Source organism: Oncorhynchus masou, chromosome 29 (genome assembly GCF_036934945.1).
Source record: "Oncorhynchus masou masou isolate Uvic2021 chromosome 29, UVic_Omas_1.1, whole genome shotgun sequence".
Classification (NCBI taxonomy): Eukaryota; Metazoa; Chordata; class Actinopteri; order Salmoniformes; family Salmonidae; genus Oncorhynchus; species Oncorhynchus masou.
In genome coordinates, this window is record NC_088240.1 from 34,187,987 (window position 1) to 34,203,460 (window position 15,474).

Genomic DNA, 15,474 nt, shown 5'->3' on the forward strand with positions numbered 1-15,474 from the left:
TTGTGTACAACATGACGTTTGTAGGAAATCACACTTATGCTTAACAGCTTACTGAGGGAATGCAATATTTGGAACAGATTTGTGCACAACATTAAGTTTGTAGGCTACACCAGTCAGACATAGGCAAGGAAGTGGTAGCGGCAACGGAGCACTCAGCACCACAGCAACGTAGGCAGTGGAGTTGGACACTTCGCTACGTAAAAATAAATCCTGTAAATGTACAGAAATATATGTATTTTCAGCCTGGGGAAATTGGGATACAGAAACTCTGTATCCGTAGCAACTCTGTTTGTTTAAAATATTCTAAACGTTTGGAGTAGCTTCATCCATTATACAACTGTTGTGTTCATTACAACTGTTCTAAAAATCTTTTAACAATTTTGATGATGATTGCTACTGTAAAGGGTTAGTGTGTTCAGAGGGGAGGGATCTTCCTGGAATTAAACAGCCCTGGAGACCAAGCTTCCTCCCAATATGACTCACGCTCTTCTGGTTGAGTTCCTCACTGAGCTGGTTGTTGGAGCGGTTCTTGTTCTCCACTTCCTGGCTCTTGTGGTCGTAGTTAACAGCCAGCTCCTCCAGGGCCTGCAGCACCTCCTTCACCTCCTCTTTGGCCGCCTCGTTCTCCCTCTGCAGTCTGGACAGGTCCTCCTGCAGCTTCTCATAGTCCTTGTGGGCCGAAACCAGCAGCTGGATGGACGGGCAGGTGAGATGAGTAAAAAAACACACACACACACACACACACACACACACACACACACACACACACACACACACACACACACACACACACACACACACACACACACACACACACACACACACACACACACACACACACACACACACACACACACACACACACACACACACAAAAACACACACACACACACACACACACACGATAAATTCAATCAAATAATACATTTCCAGCACAGTGCTTAGACCCCCCAAATATAACACCAGGATAGAAGCATCTTACAGTCTCTGGCACAAGACGAGGTATTATAAATCCACATCCCAAAATGAAAGCACAAATGCACTTCACAGGAGGTGGACAAGATGACAGAATGTCATTAAAGGAATTGTTTCTCTCAGCAGTTAGATTGTGCCCTCTTCCAGCCTTCAAACCCTTGACTATTTGCCTACAGCGTAATGGACGTGTTACCATGGCAATGTCTTTCTTATTCAAATCCCTTTCTATAATTGCTTCTTTAAAACCATTAAGGAAAGAATACTTGTATCTGATATGACTCACAGAGTAGCCAGCTGACACTGAGTCCTTACTACTACAGACTTTGCATAGCATGCGATGTGCGTGATGAAACAAAGGTCTACAAAATGTACATTGAGTATCCAAAACAAGAACCCTTTCCATGACTGACCAAGTGAATCCAGCTCAAAGCTATGATCCCTTATTGATGTCACTTATTAAATCCACTTCAATCCGTGTAGATGAAGGGGAGGAGACTGGTTAAATAAGGATTTTTAAGCCATGAGACAAATGAGACATGGATTGTGTATGTGTGCCATTCAGAGGGTGAATGGGCAAGACAAAACATTTAAGTGCCTTTGAACGGGGTATGGTAGTAGATGCCAGACGCACCGGTTTGTGTCAAGAAATGCAGCGCTGCTGGGTTTTTCACGTTCAACAGTTTCATGTGTGTATCAAGAATGGTCCACCACCCAAAAGACATCCAGCCAACTTGACACAAATGTGGGAAGCATTGGAATCAACATGGACCAGCATCCCTGTGGAACGCTTTCGACACCTTGTAGAGTTCATGACTCGACAATTTGAAGCTGTTCTGAAGTTAAAATGGGGGGGGGGGGGGCAAGTCAATATTAGGAAGGGGTTCCTAATGGTTGGAATACTCAGTGGATATCAAATGCAGATCCATATGTCACCACTAGATGGCAATAAACACAAATTCAAGTTATGCACTCTGTTTATGAGTGTAAAAAACATACTCCTTTGCTCATTGCACTAATTCAAGTTGATGAATACCTTCACTTTTATCAAGTTATACCATGTCAATCTACGAGACTCAGGAATATAGATGAAGGAGATGTGTTGTATAGGGTTGGATAAGCTCACCTCATCCAGATGAAGGAGATGTGTTGTATAGGGTTGGATAAGCTCACCTCATCCTGATGAAGGATATGTGCTGTATAGGGTTGGATAAGCTCACCTTATCTAGATGAAGGAGATGTGTTGTATAGGGTTGGATAAACTCACCACATCTAGATGAAGGAGATGTGTTGTATAGGGTTGGCTAAGCTCACCTCATCTAGATGAAGGAGATGTGTTGTATAGGGTTGGATAAGCCCACCTCATCTAGATGAAGGAGATGTGCTGTATAGGGTTGGATAAGCTCACCTCATCTAGATGAAGGAGATGTGCTGTATAGGGTTGGATAAGCTCACCTCATCTAGATGAAGGAGATGTGCTGTATAGGGTTGGATAAGCCCACCTCATCTAGATGAAGGAGATGTGCTGTATAGGGTTGGATAAGCTCACCTCATCTAGATGAAGGAGATGTGCTGTATAGGGTTGGATAAGCTCACCTCATCTAGATGAAGGAGATATGCTTCTATCTCAAGGCCATCAGACTGTTAAACAGCCACCACTAACATTGAGGGGTGCTGCCAACATACTGACTCAAAACCAGCTCACTTTTATAATGGGAATTGATGTAAAAAATGTATCACTAGCCACTTTAAACAATGCCACTTAATATAATGTTTACATACCCTACATTTCTCATCTCATATGTATATGTATATACTGTACTCTATATCATCTACTGCATCTTGCCATCTTTATGTAATACATGTATCACTAGCCACTTTAAACTATGCCACTTTTATGTTTACATACCCTACTTTACTCATCTCATATGTATATACTGTAATCGATACCATCTACTACATCTTGCCTATGCCGTTCTGTACCATCACTCATTCATATATCTTTATGTACATATTATTTATCCCTTTACACTTGTGTGTATAAGGTAGTAGCTGTGGAATTGTTAGGTTAGATTACTCATTGGTTATTACTGCATTGTCGGAATTAGAAGCACAAGCATTTCGCTATACTCGCATTAACATCTGCTAACCATGTGTTTGTGACAAATAAAATTTGATTTGTATAGGGTTGGATAAGCCCACCTCATCCAGATGAAGGAGATGTGTTGTATAGGGTTGGATAAGCCCACCTCATCCAGATGAAGGAGATGTGTTTTATAGGGTTGGATAAGTCCACCTCATCTAGATGAAGGAGATGTGTTGTATAGGGTTGGATAAGCCCACCTCATCTGGATGAAGGAGATGTGTTGTATAGGGTTGGATAAGCCCACCTCATCCAGATGAAGGAGATGTGTTGTATAGGGTTGGATAAGCCCACCTCATCTAGATGAAGGAGATGTGTTGTATAGGATTGGATAAGCCCACCTCATCTAGATGAAGGAGATGTGTTGTATAGGGTTGGATAAGCCCACCTCATCTAGATGAAGGAGATGTGTTGTATAGGGTTGGATAAGCCCACCTCATCTAGATGAAGGAGATGTGTTGTATAGGGTTGGATAAGCCCACCTCATCTAGATGAAGAAGATGTGTTGTATAGATGGGTTGGATAAGCCCACCTCATCCAGATGAAGGAGATGTGTTGTATAGGGTTGGATAAGCCCACCTCATCTAGATGAAGGAGATGTGTTGTATAGGGTTGGATAAGCCCACCTCATCCAGATGAAGGAGATGTGTTGTATAGGGTTGGATAAGCCCACCTCATCTAGATGAAGGAGATGTGTTGTATAGGGTTGGATAAGCCCACCTCATCTAGATGAAGGAGATGTGTTGTATAGGGTTGGATAAGCCCACCTCATCTAGATGAAGGAGATGTGTTGTATAGGGTTGGATAAGCCCACCTCATCCAGATGAAGATGTGTTGTATAGGGTTGGATAAGCCCACCTCATCCAGATGAAGGAGATGTGTTGTATAGGATTGGATAAGCCCACCTCATCCAGATGAAGGAGATGTGTTGTATAGGGTTGGATAAGCCCACCTCATCTAGATGAAGGAGATGTGTTGTATAGGATTGGATAAGCTCACCTCATCTTGATCGATCATCTGCTCTTTGAACTTCTCTACCAGCTGACTGTGTTGGTTGATCTCATCATCCTGAGATGGGAGGAAAGAAGAAAAATACAATACAAAAATGTTGCATTCAGGTTTGGTTTGACCAAGACTCTGTAATCCACTTTTTTTTTGGGGGGGGGGGGGGGGGGTTACTAAAGGGGATGGCTGCTAGTGTGAGATGGATGTGTGCACACCAATGTTAATTTTCCAAACAGTTAATTGACTTGAGATTTATGACCTGAGGATAATCAATCTAATCACCCCTTATTAGGTAAATGTCTGGGTCATTAAACCAGATTTACAATAATTCCACAGAATTATGCATGTATGTGATTATATAGCATTTGCATTTGATTAAAGCCATCTTGTGGTTCATAAAATCTACAAACTGTCCCACCTCAATTAACCACAGACACACAGCCCATTTTCAGTCATCCATGACCATGACCCCTCATCACTCCGTGAGTCATTATGCTGCATTCATGTGCTCTCGGCATTATCGGAAACTGTGAACATTAAGACTGGGAAGCCCCATCCATTCCTCTCTGGCCCCGCCCACCTTGTCATCCAGCTGCTGGTACAAGTCGGTGATGAGCCCCTCGTATCGGGTCTTATCCTCGTCCAATAGCGGGATAGGGGGTGGGGCGATGGTGTCAATCATGGGCGTGGCCATGGCGTCACCACTGTTGCTCTTCTTCTCCTTACTGCTCAGCTGTTCCTCCACTGGAACAGCCTCACCTGGTTGAGGGAGGGAGGGAGGGAGGGAGGGAGGGAGGGGGGGAGGGAGGGAGGGAGGGAGGGGAGGGAGGGAGGGAGGGAGGGAGGGGGAGGGAGGGAGGGAGGGGGAGGGAGGGAGGAGCACTGGTTAGAGTGTTGGACCTCAACCAAACAGTTGTGGGTTATGGAGAGGGAAAGCATGGACAGCTTTGACAGATTTTAGCTCACTAAATGTGCCTAAACGTCCTTATCACATTCATAACATGAGACTGAGGGAGAAACAAACAAACTGTACAGAAATCGTCTTAGCTCAGAGGAGAATAATATCTATTATCTTTGTGTAACTATTTTCGTTCCATCCCATAAATAGAACACAGCCCAGCACAAACCCATTTCCACAGGAGACAGGGATATATGGCTGTATTCAGGCTCCATCACAGCCGGCCGTGATTGGGAGTCCCATAGGGCGCCGCACAATTGGCCCAGCGTCGTCCGGGTTTTTGTTCCTCACTGACTTGCCTAGTTAAATAAAGGTTAAATAAAAAATAAATAAATAAACATGGGACATGAATAATGTGACAGGTGATGAGGCTGATACCCGCTGGCAGAACCCAGGCGAGCGGCTCAGCCCCCGACCGTGCCGACCAGCCAAACACCACCACACCCAGAGATAATCCTCTCACAGCAGAAAGGGGGGAAGATGGATGAATCTGTGTTGGGCAGCTCTCGTGGAGACTTTAAGATAAGGCGGAAAAGGGATGGGGGGGGGGGTAGAGTTATAAGCGGACAGAGCTCGGGGGAGGGGGACTTCTACTTCAGAGATCCAGAGGCAGACCGCACTCTGCCATCTTCAAGGACTGTCTGGGCATTTGTAGCTGTGGCTAATCTACAATGCAGCGCATGAATGTGTTATCTTATCTCGGAGGGAGAGAAGAATACACTTTCAGTAAAGAAATGATGGGTAGCCGTGGCAACCGTCAGTCCGCACCGTCAGCTAATATAGTATACTGTAGTCGGTGACACACAGCTAGAATATTGTGACATTAAATCTCTCTAACCACCACAATGGAGAACCCTGGCCATACTGGTCTTCACACGCTGCAGGGATATACAATGTAACCCATTTGGGAGCATCAACAATCTGTTGATGCCTTACAGCTTGCATTATTTTGCAATGCAAATAGGAGATAATGTGTGCTTACTAATATTATTCACAATCTGCACAATCTCATGAATACAAAAGTAAAAAAGGAGGCATATAGGCACAGCAGGTTGCTGCATGAGTACTGAGTAGAGGACGCAAACATGGCATTCAGAATGCATTTCACGATGAACATACGTTTGATGAAAACTGTATCTAAATAAGGCCATTCCTTTGAGAGACAACATCCTCTGTCCAGGTCACTCACTCAGAACATTGCCCAAACTAAGATGCCAAATTGCCTGCTGGGCAAAATCCTAACATCAACAAGATATTTATTCTGACACAGGTTTTATTTTAAAAAAACAAAGACGGCAAAGGGAGAACTAAGCAGTGAGTAAATGACAGAACTGGAAACAGAATGAGTGAACGGATGAGTGGTTTTGGAAAACATCTTCAGTCCCCAACGTACCCCATTAGAGAAGCCTATTCTACACATACAGTGCATTCTGATAGTATACATAGTATAAATAAAATAAAAACAACTGAAATATTACATTTACGTAAGTTTTCAGACCCTTTACTCAGTACTTTGCTGAAGCATCTTTGACAACGATTACAGCCTTGAGTCTTCTTGGGTAGGGTCATTGTCCTGGCTGTGTGCTTAGGGTCATTGTCCTGTTGGAAGGTGAACCTACGCTCAGTCTAAGGTCCTGAGTGCTCTGGAGCAGGTTTTCATCAAGGATATCTCTGTACTTTGCTCCATTCATCTTTCCCTCGAACCTGACTAGTCTCCCAGTCCCTGCCGCTGAAAAACATCCCCACAACATGATGCTGCCACCACCATGCTTCACCGTAGGGAAGGTGCCAGGATTCCTCCAGACTTGACGCTTGGCAGTCAGGCCAAAGAGTTCAATCTTGGTTTCATCAGACCAGAGAATCTTGTTTCTCATGGTCTGAATCCTTTTGGAAAACTCAAAGTGGGCTGCCATGTGCCTTTTACTAAGGAGTGGCTTCCATCTGGCCACTCTACCATAAAGACCTGATTGGTGGAGTGCTGCAGAGATAGTTGTCCTTCTGGAAGGTTCTCCCATCTCCACAGAGGAACTCTGGAGCTCAATCAGAGTAACCATCAGGTTCTTGGTCACCTCCCTGACCAAGGCCCTTCTCCCCCGATTGCTTAGTTTGGCTGGGCACCAGCTCTAGGAAGAGTCTTGGTGGTTCCAAACTTCCATTTAAGAATGATGGAGGCCACTGTGTTCTTGGGGACCTTCAAAGCTACAAAAATGGTTTGCTACCCTTCCCCCCAGATCTGTGCCTCAACACAATCCTGTCTCAGAGCTCTACACACAATTCCTTCAACCTTATGGGTTGGTTTTTACTCTGACATGCACTGTCAACTATGGGACCTTATATAGACATCCAGAGTTCTTCTTCATGATTTTCATCAAAGCAATTTCATCAAATAAAAACAGAGTTTCAGTAGTAACAATGATGGTTCAACATCCCCTACAACCCGATGAGCTCTGAATACAAGTGAAGTCCTTAGCTTCCATATTCCAGGAATAGCTGGGAAATGTCTGCAAACATCTATAGCACATATGTCAGAGTCAAGGCCCGCGGGCCACAAGAACGAGAGGTTTTTTACGGCCCCTGGGATGATCTTGATTTATTATTCAAATTGAGAACAGCAATGCACAGATCTTTTGGAAACGCACCAATACTACATTTCCCACAATAAAATAAAAACAACAACGGTGACGCACCGAGCATAGGCTGCTTCATTTCAATATTTATTGGCACAGCAGTTCAGCATCACAGTAAAATTAACTTTCAGATACCCATCAAAAATGGCAAAACGGAAGGTGGACACTGAGAACCGGGGGTTTCAAACAAGGTGGGAGTCGGAGTATATGTTAAGCTGGAAAACCTGTGTGTCTTCTGTTGGAGAAACGGTACTGAAAGAGTATAATCTGAGACGACATTATGAAACGAAACACGCGGACAAAAACAAGAATATGGACATGGAACAAAGGCTACAAAAGGCAGAGGAATTAAAACGAGGCCTCAAATCTCGACAGGCTCTGTTCAAAAAAGCCAAATCACAAGGCCAGGCTGCTGTCAAGGCCAGTTTTATTTTGGCAGAAGAGATTAAATCAGCCCGGCCATTTACGGAGGGGATTTCATCAAAAACTGCATGATTAAAGTTTGTGACGAAGTTTGCCCAGAAAAAAGGCAACTCTTTTTAAATGTGAGTCTGAGCAGAAACACCATTGCCGAGAGAGTAGACCAGTTGTCCATCAATCTAAAAGAGCAGCTTGTGAAAAAGGGAAAAGATTTCATTGCATATTCCTTGGCTGTGGATGAGAGCACCGACATTTCTGACATTGCCCAGTTGTCAATTTTCATCCGCGGAGTGGACTCCAGCCTAAGCGTGACAGAGGAGTTTTTGGCTTTACTCCTATGCATGGCACAACTACGGGGCATGATTTGTATGAAGAGGTGTCAAGATGTGTAAATGAGATGGAGCTGCCTTGGGAAAAACTCGTGGGTTTGACAACCGACGGAGCACCTGCGATGTGTGGACACAGGAGCGGACTGGTGGCGAAGATACGGGAAAAGATGCAAGAGGAAAACGCGACAGGTGAGCTGACAGCTTATCATTGTATCATACACCAGGAAGCGTTGTGCGGTAAAGCCTTGAAAATGGAGCATGTAATGAGCATCATCACGCGCACAGTTAACTTTAGAAAATTGCTATTATTGTTTTTTTCTTTGAAGTAAATTTAGCCCACTTTTGCTAAAATAGAAAATATAGGCTACTGATGGTGCCTTGAATACCGGTTTCTTTCATTTAATGTTCATGTTATGGGGATTTTTATATAAAGGAAATTTGTCTTTTGTGTCTGTTGAAAATTAAAGATTACTGACAAAGCCATAAGAAAATATTGCTTTATTTATCTGATCATATTGGAATATATTTGTTAGGTTTTCAGTAGGTTCAATTAGGTTCACTAGACTATATGCGTCATTTAAAAAATTTTCAATGAACATTCGAACAGTCCGGCCCTCGGCTTGTAGCTAAATTTTTTATTTGGCCCTCCGTCCATTTGACTTTGACACCCCTGATCTATAGTCTCTCTGATGCTCCTGTAGTAGAGTAACTAGGAGCACAGTCAAATAAATGACAGTGGGTTTGTGTAAATGATCATACTGATTTCCATGTACTGGGATGCCCTTGCATTCGAGATGCACTTATCAGGATTCTAGTCTGGTTAAACCATAATTGCTATACAGCTTCTCCATTTTCATTTTGTTCTCTCTTGCTCTCTCTCCTTTCCTATCCTCCCTCTCTCCATTTTTCTCAAGCTATTGTCTGTCTTTGTCACTGTCTCTTTTTTCCCTCTCTCCTCTCGTGTTTTTTTCTCTCTCTCTCTCTCTCTCTCTCTCTCTCTCTCTCTCTCTCCTCTCTTTTCTCTCTCATTATCTCTCCTCCCCTCTCTCTCTGTCTCCCCCTCTCTTTCACTCCTCTACTCTCTTTCTTTGTTACCTTTCCTCCAGCGTTTGAGCTCGGTCTCAAGCTTCTGGATCACGTATTTCAAGCCTTTAGTCTTCTCTTTCTCCTTCTCATACTTCTTCTTCCACTCCTCAGCTGTCAGCTCTTGGTTCACTGACACTGTGTTCTTAATGGTCTTAGCTCTGCAACATTGAGAGAGAGAGAGGGGGGGGGTTCCATCAGGTTGGAATTGATGGATGGAAGAGGGCATTAGTAGTATTTTGCACAAATAGTGTATGTGTACTGAAGGTCAAAGGTCTGACACTGAACTACAACACCAATAATCTCCATTGATTTATTATCACCCTTGCTGTTGGGTGTGGGCTAAACAACAGCATTGCAACAAGGTCACAGCTGATCTTCCTAGACCCATTAGAGGTCTAATCTCTATTTTCACTACATCCCCATGAGGGCACACAAATAAATCCCCCCCTTGCAGACTGACTAGAAGAGATACACGGAACACCCCCCTACAGTGTGTGTCGTATGAGTGCTAACCTCTGTCCAAACATGAGGGTGGACTTGGTCTCAGCCTCATTGTAGACAGAGGGGGAGGCACAGATGATGATGGTGGTCCTACAGTTTCCCCCCAGAGAGTCCTGCAGGATACGGGTCATCTTACTGTCTCTGTAGGGCACGTGGGTTTTCTACAGGACGGGAAGAGGGAAAATCAAGAGGAGCTTCACAAATAAGGCAACATCTGTAACCAAGTGCTATTTTATAGAATATTTCATGTTCACGTCACAGACAAAAGGACGTGTTAGTAAAATAGGACAAGGAAATAATCTATCTGAGAGAGTGAGAGAGAGAGAGAGAGAGAGAGAGAGAGAGAGAGATAGAGACAGACAGAGGGAAAGATAGAGAGAGAGAGAGAGAGAGAGAGAGAGAGAGAGAGAGAGAGAGAAAGAACCTCAGCACATCGAAAAAGACTTATAACTTACAGTTCCCTCGGCCAGAGCTGATATGACGTTCCCCAGGGCGGAGAGGGACTTATTGATATTCTTGGCCTCGTCCAACACAGATCCCTCTGCCCCGGTTTTACTGACCTGTAGGAGAGGATAATAAATACCCACAGCAGGATGTCACCACAAACAAGTTCTGTGGACGGATAGGTCTAATAGGTCTTCAATCAAAATGCTGTGTAAAAGAGGTTATTTTAATGATGATTTATTGCAGAGAGTGAGAGAAGGAGAGGGAGGAGAGAGGGAAGGGAAGACCTAGTGAGAGAGGCAGATGGAGGGTAGATAAGCGTAGAAAGAGGGGAAACCACTGTGACCTTCTCACTGCCAGCCAGATCCACCAAGTAGAGTTTTCCTGACAGCTTCAGTTCTGTCTCTACATTCTCCTGCTTGATGTTGATCAGGAAGATGCTGTGACTGCGAGAACTGTGCTCATTCATGTCTGTATGGACGAACAAAAAGCAGAGCAACATTTGAGTCAGTGCTAGCACAGGAAGCGGGCGGCTTTTTGCTGAATCACTGGAAATCAATGGGTGGTTAGCAACATTCTTGCAACATTTCTTTATTAAACATGCACTTTAGTGATTCCGGAGGAAAAGAGAAGCCCATACTTGTAACAGCCACGTGACGATTGGATTTTCCTTCATCGATGACATCCATAACCTCTTCTGGACTGGACACAAAGCGCTCCGTACAGCCCTTTGTGGAAAAGTGGGAATATGTGTGAAGGTGAGGACCACAAGATTGCTGGGTAATGACCTGAAATATTACTGTGTTAAGAGAAGGAACAATCATATTATCAACAATTGAACACCTTCCTGTTTATAGAACTTGAGCTACAGCGATTGGATACCCACCTTAACATAGGGCACCTTGTTTTTGTCCTCATGCACTGCTAGGTTGATCTTTGACACTTAAAATGAAAAGTATATACATCAAAATTGTCCACCTCAGTATTTAGAAATCTGAACTTAGTAAAACTAGAAATAAAGTCCTTACTTACCATCCAATAAGTCTCGGATCTTGTCTAAGTAGATTTCAAAATAGGAGACCTATAAACACAAAACATATCACACACAGCATAAACAAACAGACAGAATTGATCCTGTGCCAGTCTTGCCCTCAGTGAAAGATTCACTGTTCTAACAGATGAACACTTGGGTTCCTAGACTTTTGTGTTGTAACATTTCCATTTGAGTTGCTAGAGGCAAGGCCGCGAGGACACACAGCCACAGAGTCATGGGCTGAAGGTGTCACTGCAGTGACCATATGGTACGTGTAGGCCACCCCAGCAGAACTGGCACCTCTGTGGGTCCTGTCACTAACACTAACACAGCAACGAGCACTAGACTAATCCTCAGTCACCGCAACACCGGTTCCATTCACTTGTTATGGACCTGGTGGTTTGGTAACAGTATAATACAAATGCCATTCAAACATGTATTTTTTTAATATTCAAATATTATACAGTATTTACAAAAGCTATTGCATACATTTTACACTCAGCTTACACTTTCGACAAATCCTGCTATATGAACACTAGGCTATTTCCATTGAAGGCAAGCTAAGCTACAACGCATGGACACAGACTCACTGAGCAACTAGCCCAGGGTTCAGAGGGGCCATTCCATGATGTGTCTTGTCACCTTGATGTGGAACTCCAGGTTCTCGTCCATGGAGTAGATGTGGTCAAAGATGTCCCTGGCGATACGGGGGATGATACCCATCAGCTGGGAGTCATGGAGCTTGCCCTGAGATGGAGAACACAACATCGTTCACAAACAACATCCAACATTTACAAAACACGACAATATAAAAAAAAACTGCTTGTGCAAAAAATGTATGTGAAAGAAAATGATACATCTGACCCAAGAAGGAAAAGTGAGAGTATTTAAAAAAAATTTAAACAAATATTCAGTCTCTCTGTCAGGTTACTACTAGTAGCCCAGTGGAGGCTGCTGAGGGGAGGACGGCTCATAATAATGGCTGGAACAGAGTAAATGAAATGGCATCAAAACACATGGAAACCATGTGTTTGATGGATTTTATACCGTTCCACTCATTCCGCTCCAGGCATTACCACAAGCCTGTCCTCCCCAATTAAGGTGCCACCAACCTCCTGTGAAGTAGCGACAGAGGTTTATCACAGGCTGCTATCAAGCTCTTACAGAGGACAAATCATTCAGCCTTAACCCTCATAGGGTGTTTTCGGATACAGTGCATTCTGAAAGTATTCAAACCCCTTTACTTTTCCAAATTTTGTTACGTTACAGCCTTATTCTAAAATGTATTGTTTTTGTCATCAATTTACACACAATACCAGACAATGACAAAATGAAAACAGATTTTTAGAAATGTATTTACACCACCAAATGTATTTACACCACTGGTATTTACACCACTGGTGTCCCCCAGGGCTCTGTTCTAGGCCCTCTCCTATTCTCGCTATACACCAAGTCACTTGGCTCTGTCATAACCTCACATGGTCTCTCCTATCATTGCTATGCAGACGACACACAATTAATCTTCTCCTTTCCCCCTTCTGATGACCAGGTGGCGAATCGCATCTCTGCATGTCTGGCAGACATATCAGTGTGGATGACGGATCACCACCTCAAGCTGAACCTCGGCAAGACGGAGCTGCTCTTCCTCCCGGGGAAGGACTGCCCGTTCCATGATCTCGCCATCACGGTTGACAACTCCATTGTGTCCTCCTCCCAGAGCGCTAAGAACCTTGGCGTGATCCTGGACAACACCCTGTCGTTCTCAACCAACATCATGGCGGTGGCCCGTTCCTGTAGGTTCATGCTCTACAACATCCGCAGAGTACGACCCTGCCTCACACAGGAAGTGGCGCAGGTCCTAATCCAGGCACTTGTCATCTCCCGTCTGGATTACTGCAACTCGCTGTTGGCTGGGCTCCCTGCCTGTGCCATTAAACCCCTACAACTCATCCAGAACGCCACAGCCCGTCTGGTGTTCAACCTTCCCAAGTTCTCTCACGTCACCCCGCTCCTCCGCTCTCTCCACTGGCTTCCAGTTGAAGCTCGCATCCGCTACAAGACCATGGTGCTTGCCTACGGAGCTGTGAGGGGAACGGCACCGCAGTACCTCCAGGCTCTGATCAGGCCCTACACCCAAACAAGGGCACTGCGTTCATCCACCTCTGGCCTGCTCGCCTCCCTACCACTGAGGAAGTACAGTTCCCGCTCAGCCCAGTCAAAACTGTTCGCTGCTCTGGCCCCCCAATGGTGGAACAAACTCCCTCACGACGCCAGGACAGCGGAGTCAATCACCACCTTCCGGAGACACCTGAAACCCCACCTCTTCAAGGAATACCTAGGATAGGATAAGTAATCCTTCTCACCCCCCTTAAATGATTTAGATGCACTATGGTAAAGTGGCTGTTCCACTGGATGTCAGAAGGTGAATTCACCAATTTGTAAGTCGCTCTGGATAAGAGCGTCTGCTAAATGACTTAAATGTAATGTAAATGTACATAAGTATTCAGACCCTTTGCTTTGAGACTTGAAATTGAGTTCAGGTGCATCCTGTTTCCATTTATCATCCTTGAGATGTTTCTACAACTTGATTGGAGCCCACCTGTGGTAAATTCAATTAATTGGACATGATTTCAAAAAGGACACACCTGTCTATATAAGGTCTCATAGTTGACAGTGCATGTCAGAGCAAAAACCAATCCAGGATTACGTCGAGGCACAGATCCAGGGTAGGGTACCAAAACAATTCTGAAGTATTTAAGGTCCCCAAGAACACAGTGGGCTCAATCATTCTTAAATGGAAGAAGTTTGGAACCATACATAGAGCTATAACTGGCCACCCGGCCAAACTGAGCAATTGGGGGAGAAGGGCCTTTGGTCAGGGAGGTGACCAAGAACCCGATGGTCACTCTGACAGAGCTCCAGAGTTCCTCTGTGGAGATGGGAGAACCTTCCAGAAGGACAACCATCTCTGCAGCACTCCACCAATCAAGCCTTTATGGTCGAATGACCAGACGGAAGCCACTCCTCAGTAAAAGGCACATGACAGCCCACTTGGAGTTTTCCAAAAGGCACCTAAAGACTCTCAGACTACGAGAAACAAGATTCTCTGGCCTGATGAAACCAAGATTGAACTCTTTGGCCTGAATGCCAAGCGTCACGTCTGGAGGAAACCTGGCACCATCCCTACGGCGAAGCATGATACTGGCAGCATGATGCCGTGGGGATGTTTTTCAGCGGCAGAGATTGGGAGACTAGTCAGGATCTAGGGAAAGATGAACGGAGCAAAGTACAGAGAGATCCTTGATGAAAACCTGCTACAGAGAGCTCAGGACCCCAGACTGGGGCGAAGGTTCACCTTCCAACAGGACAACGACCCTAAGCACACCGCCAAGACAATGCAGGAGCAGCTTCGGAACAAGTCTCTGAATGTCATTGAGTGGCCCAGCCAGAGCCCGAACTTGAACCAAATCGAACATCTCTGGAGAGACCTGAAAATAGCTGTGCAGCAACTCTCCCCATCAAACCTGACAGAGCTTGAGAGGATCTGCAGAGAAGAATTGGAGAAACTCCCCAAATACAAGTGTGCAAGCCTGTAGCGTCATACCAAAGAAGACTCGAGACTGTAATCACTGCCAAAGGTGCTTCAACAAAGTACTGCGTAAAGGGTCTGAATACTTATGTAAATGTGATATTTCTGTTTAAAATGATTATAAATTAGCAAGAACAACAAAAAATACTGTTTTTGCTTTGTCATTATGGGGTATTGTCTGTAGATGTATGAGGGAAAAAACAATTGAATACATTAGAGAATAAGGCTGTAATGTAACAATATGTGGAAAAAGTCAAGGGGTCTGAATACCTTCTGAATGCACTGTATAGACCTCTTTAAAAGATCTCGGTCCTCTTTAAACTGAACTCTAGGGTAAAAAAAAAGCTAAAGAACTCGGTTTGTATTC

General features: G+C 44.4%; 1 protein-coding gene across 1 annotated transcript in view; it reads right to left on the minus strand.

Moving 5' to 3' along the window:
• The window catches only part of kif5c (kinesin family member 5C), a 33,492-nt gene that overhangs the window by 7,564 nt on the left and 10,454 nt on the right, over positions 1 to 15,474 (minus strand). Inside the window, exons 4-14 of the mRNA XM_064944585.1 lie at positions 12,161 to 12,265; positions 11,518 to 11,566; positions 11,372 to 11,427; positions 11,126 to 11,213; positions 10,832 to 10,956; positions 10,497 to 10,601; positions 10,054 to 10,202; positions 9,550 to 9,698; positions 4,701 to 4,879; positions 4,115 to 4,183; positions 484 to 690 (exon numbers count right to left, since the gene is read on the minus strand). Of these exons, the coding sequence (XP_064800657.1) occupies positions 484 to 690; positions 4,115 to 4,183; positions 4,701 to 4,879; positions 9,550 to 9,698; positions 10,054 to 10,202; positions 10,497 to 10,601; positions 10,832 to 10,956; positions 11,126 to 11,213; positions 11,372 to 11,427; positions 11,518 to 11,566; positions 12,161 to 12,265 (1,281 nt within the window). The remainder of the gene's footprint in view (positions 1 to 483; positions 691 to 4,114; positions 4,184 to 4,700; positions 4,880 to 9,549; positions 9,699 to 10,053; positions 10,203 to 10,496; positions 10,602 to 10,831; positions 10,957 to 11,125; positions 11,214 to 11,371; positions 11,428 to 11,517; positions 11,567 to 12,160; positions 12,266 to 15,474) is intronic.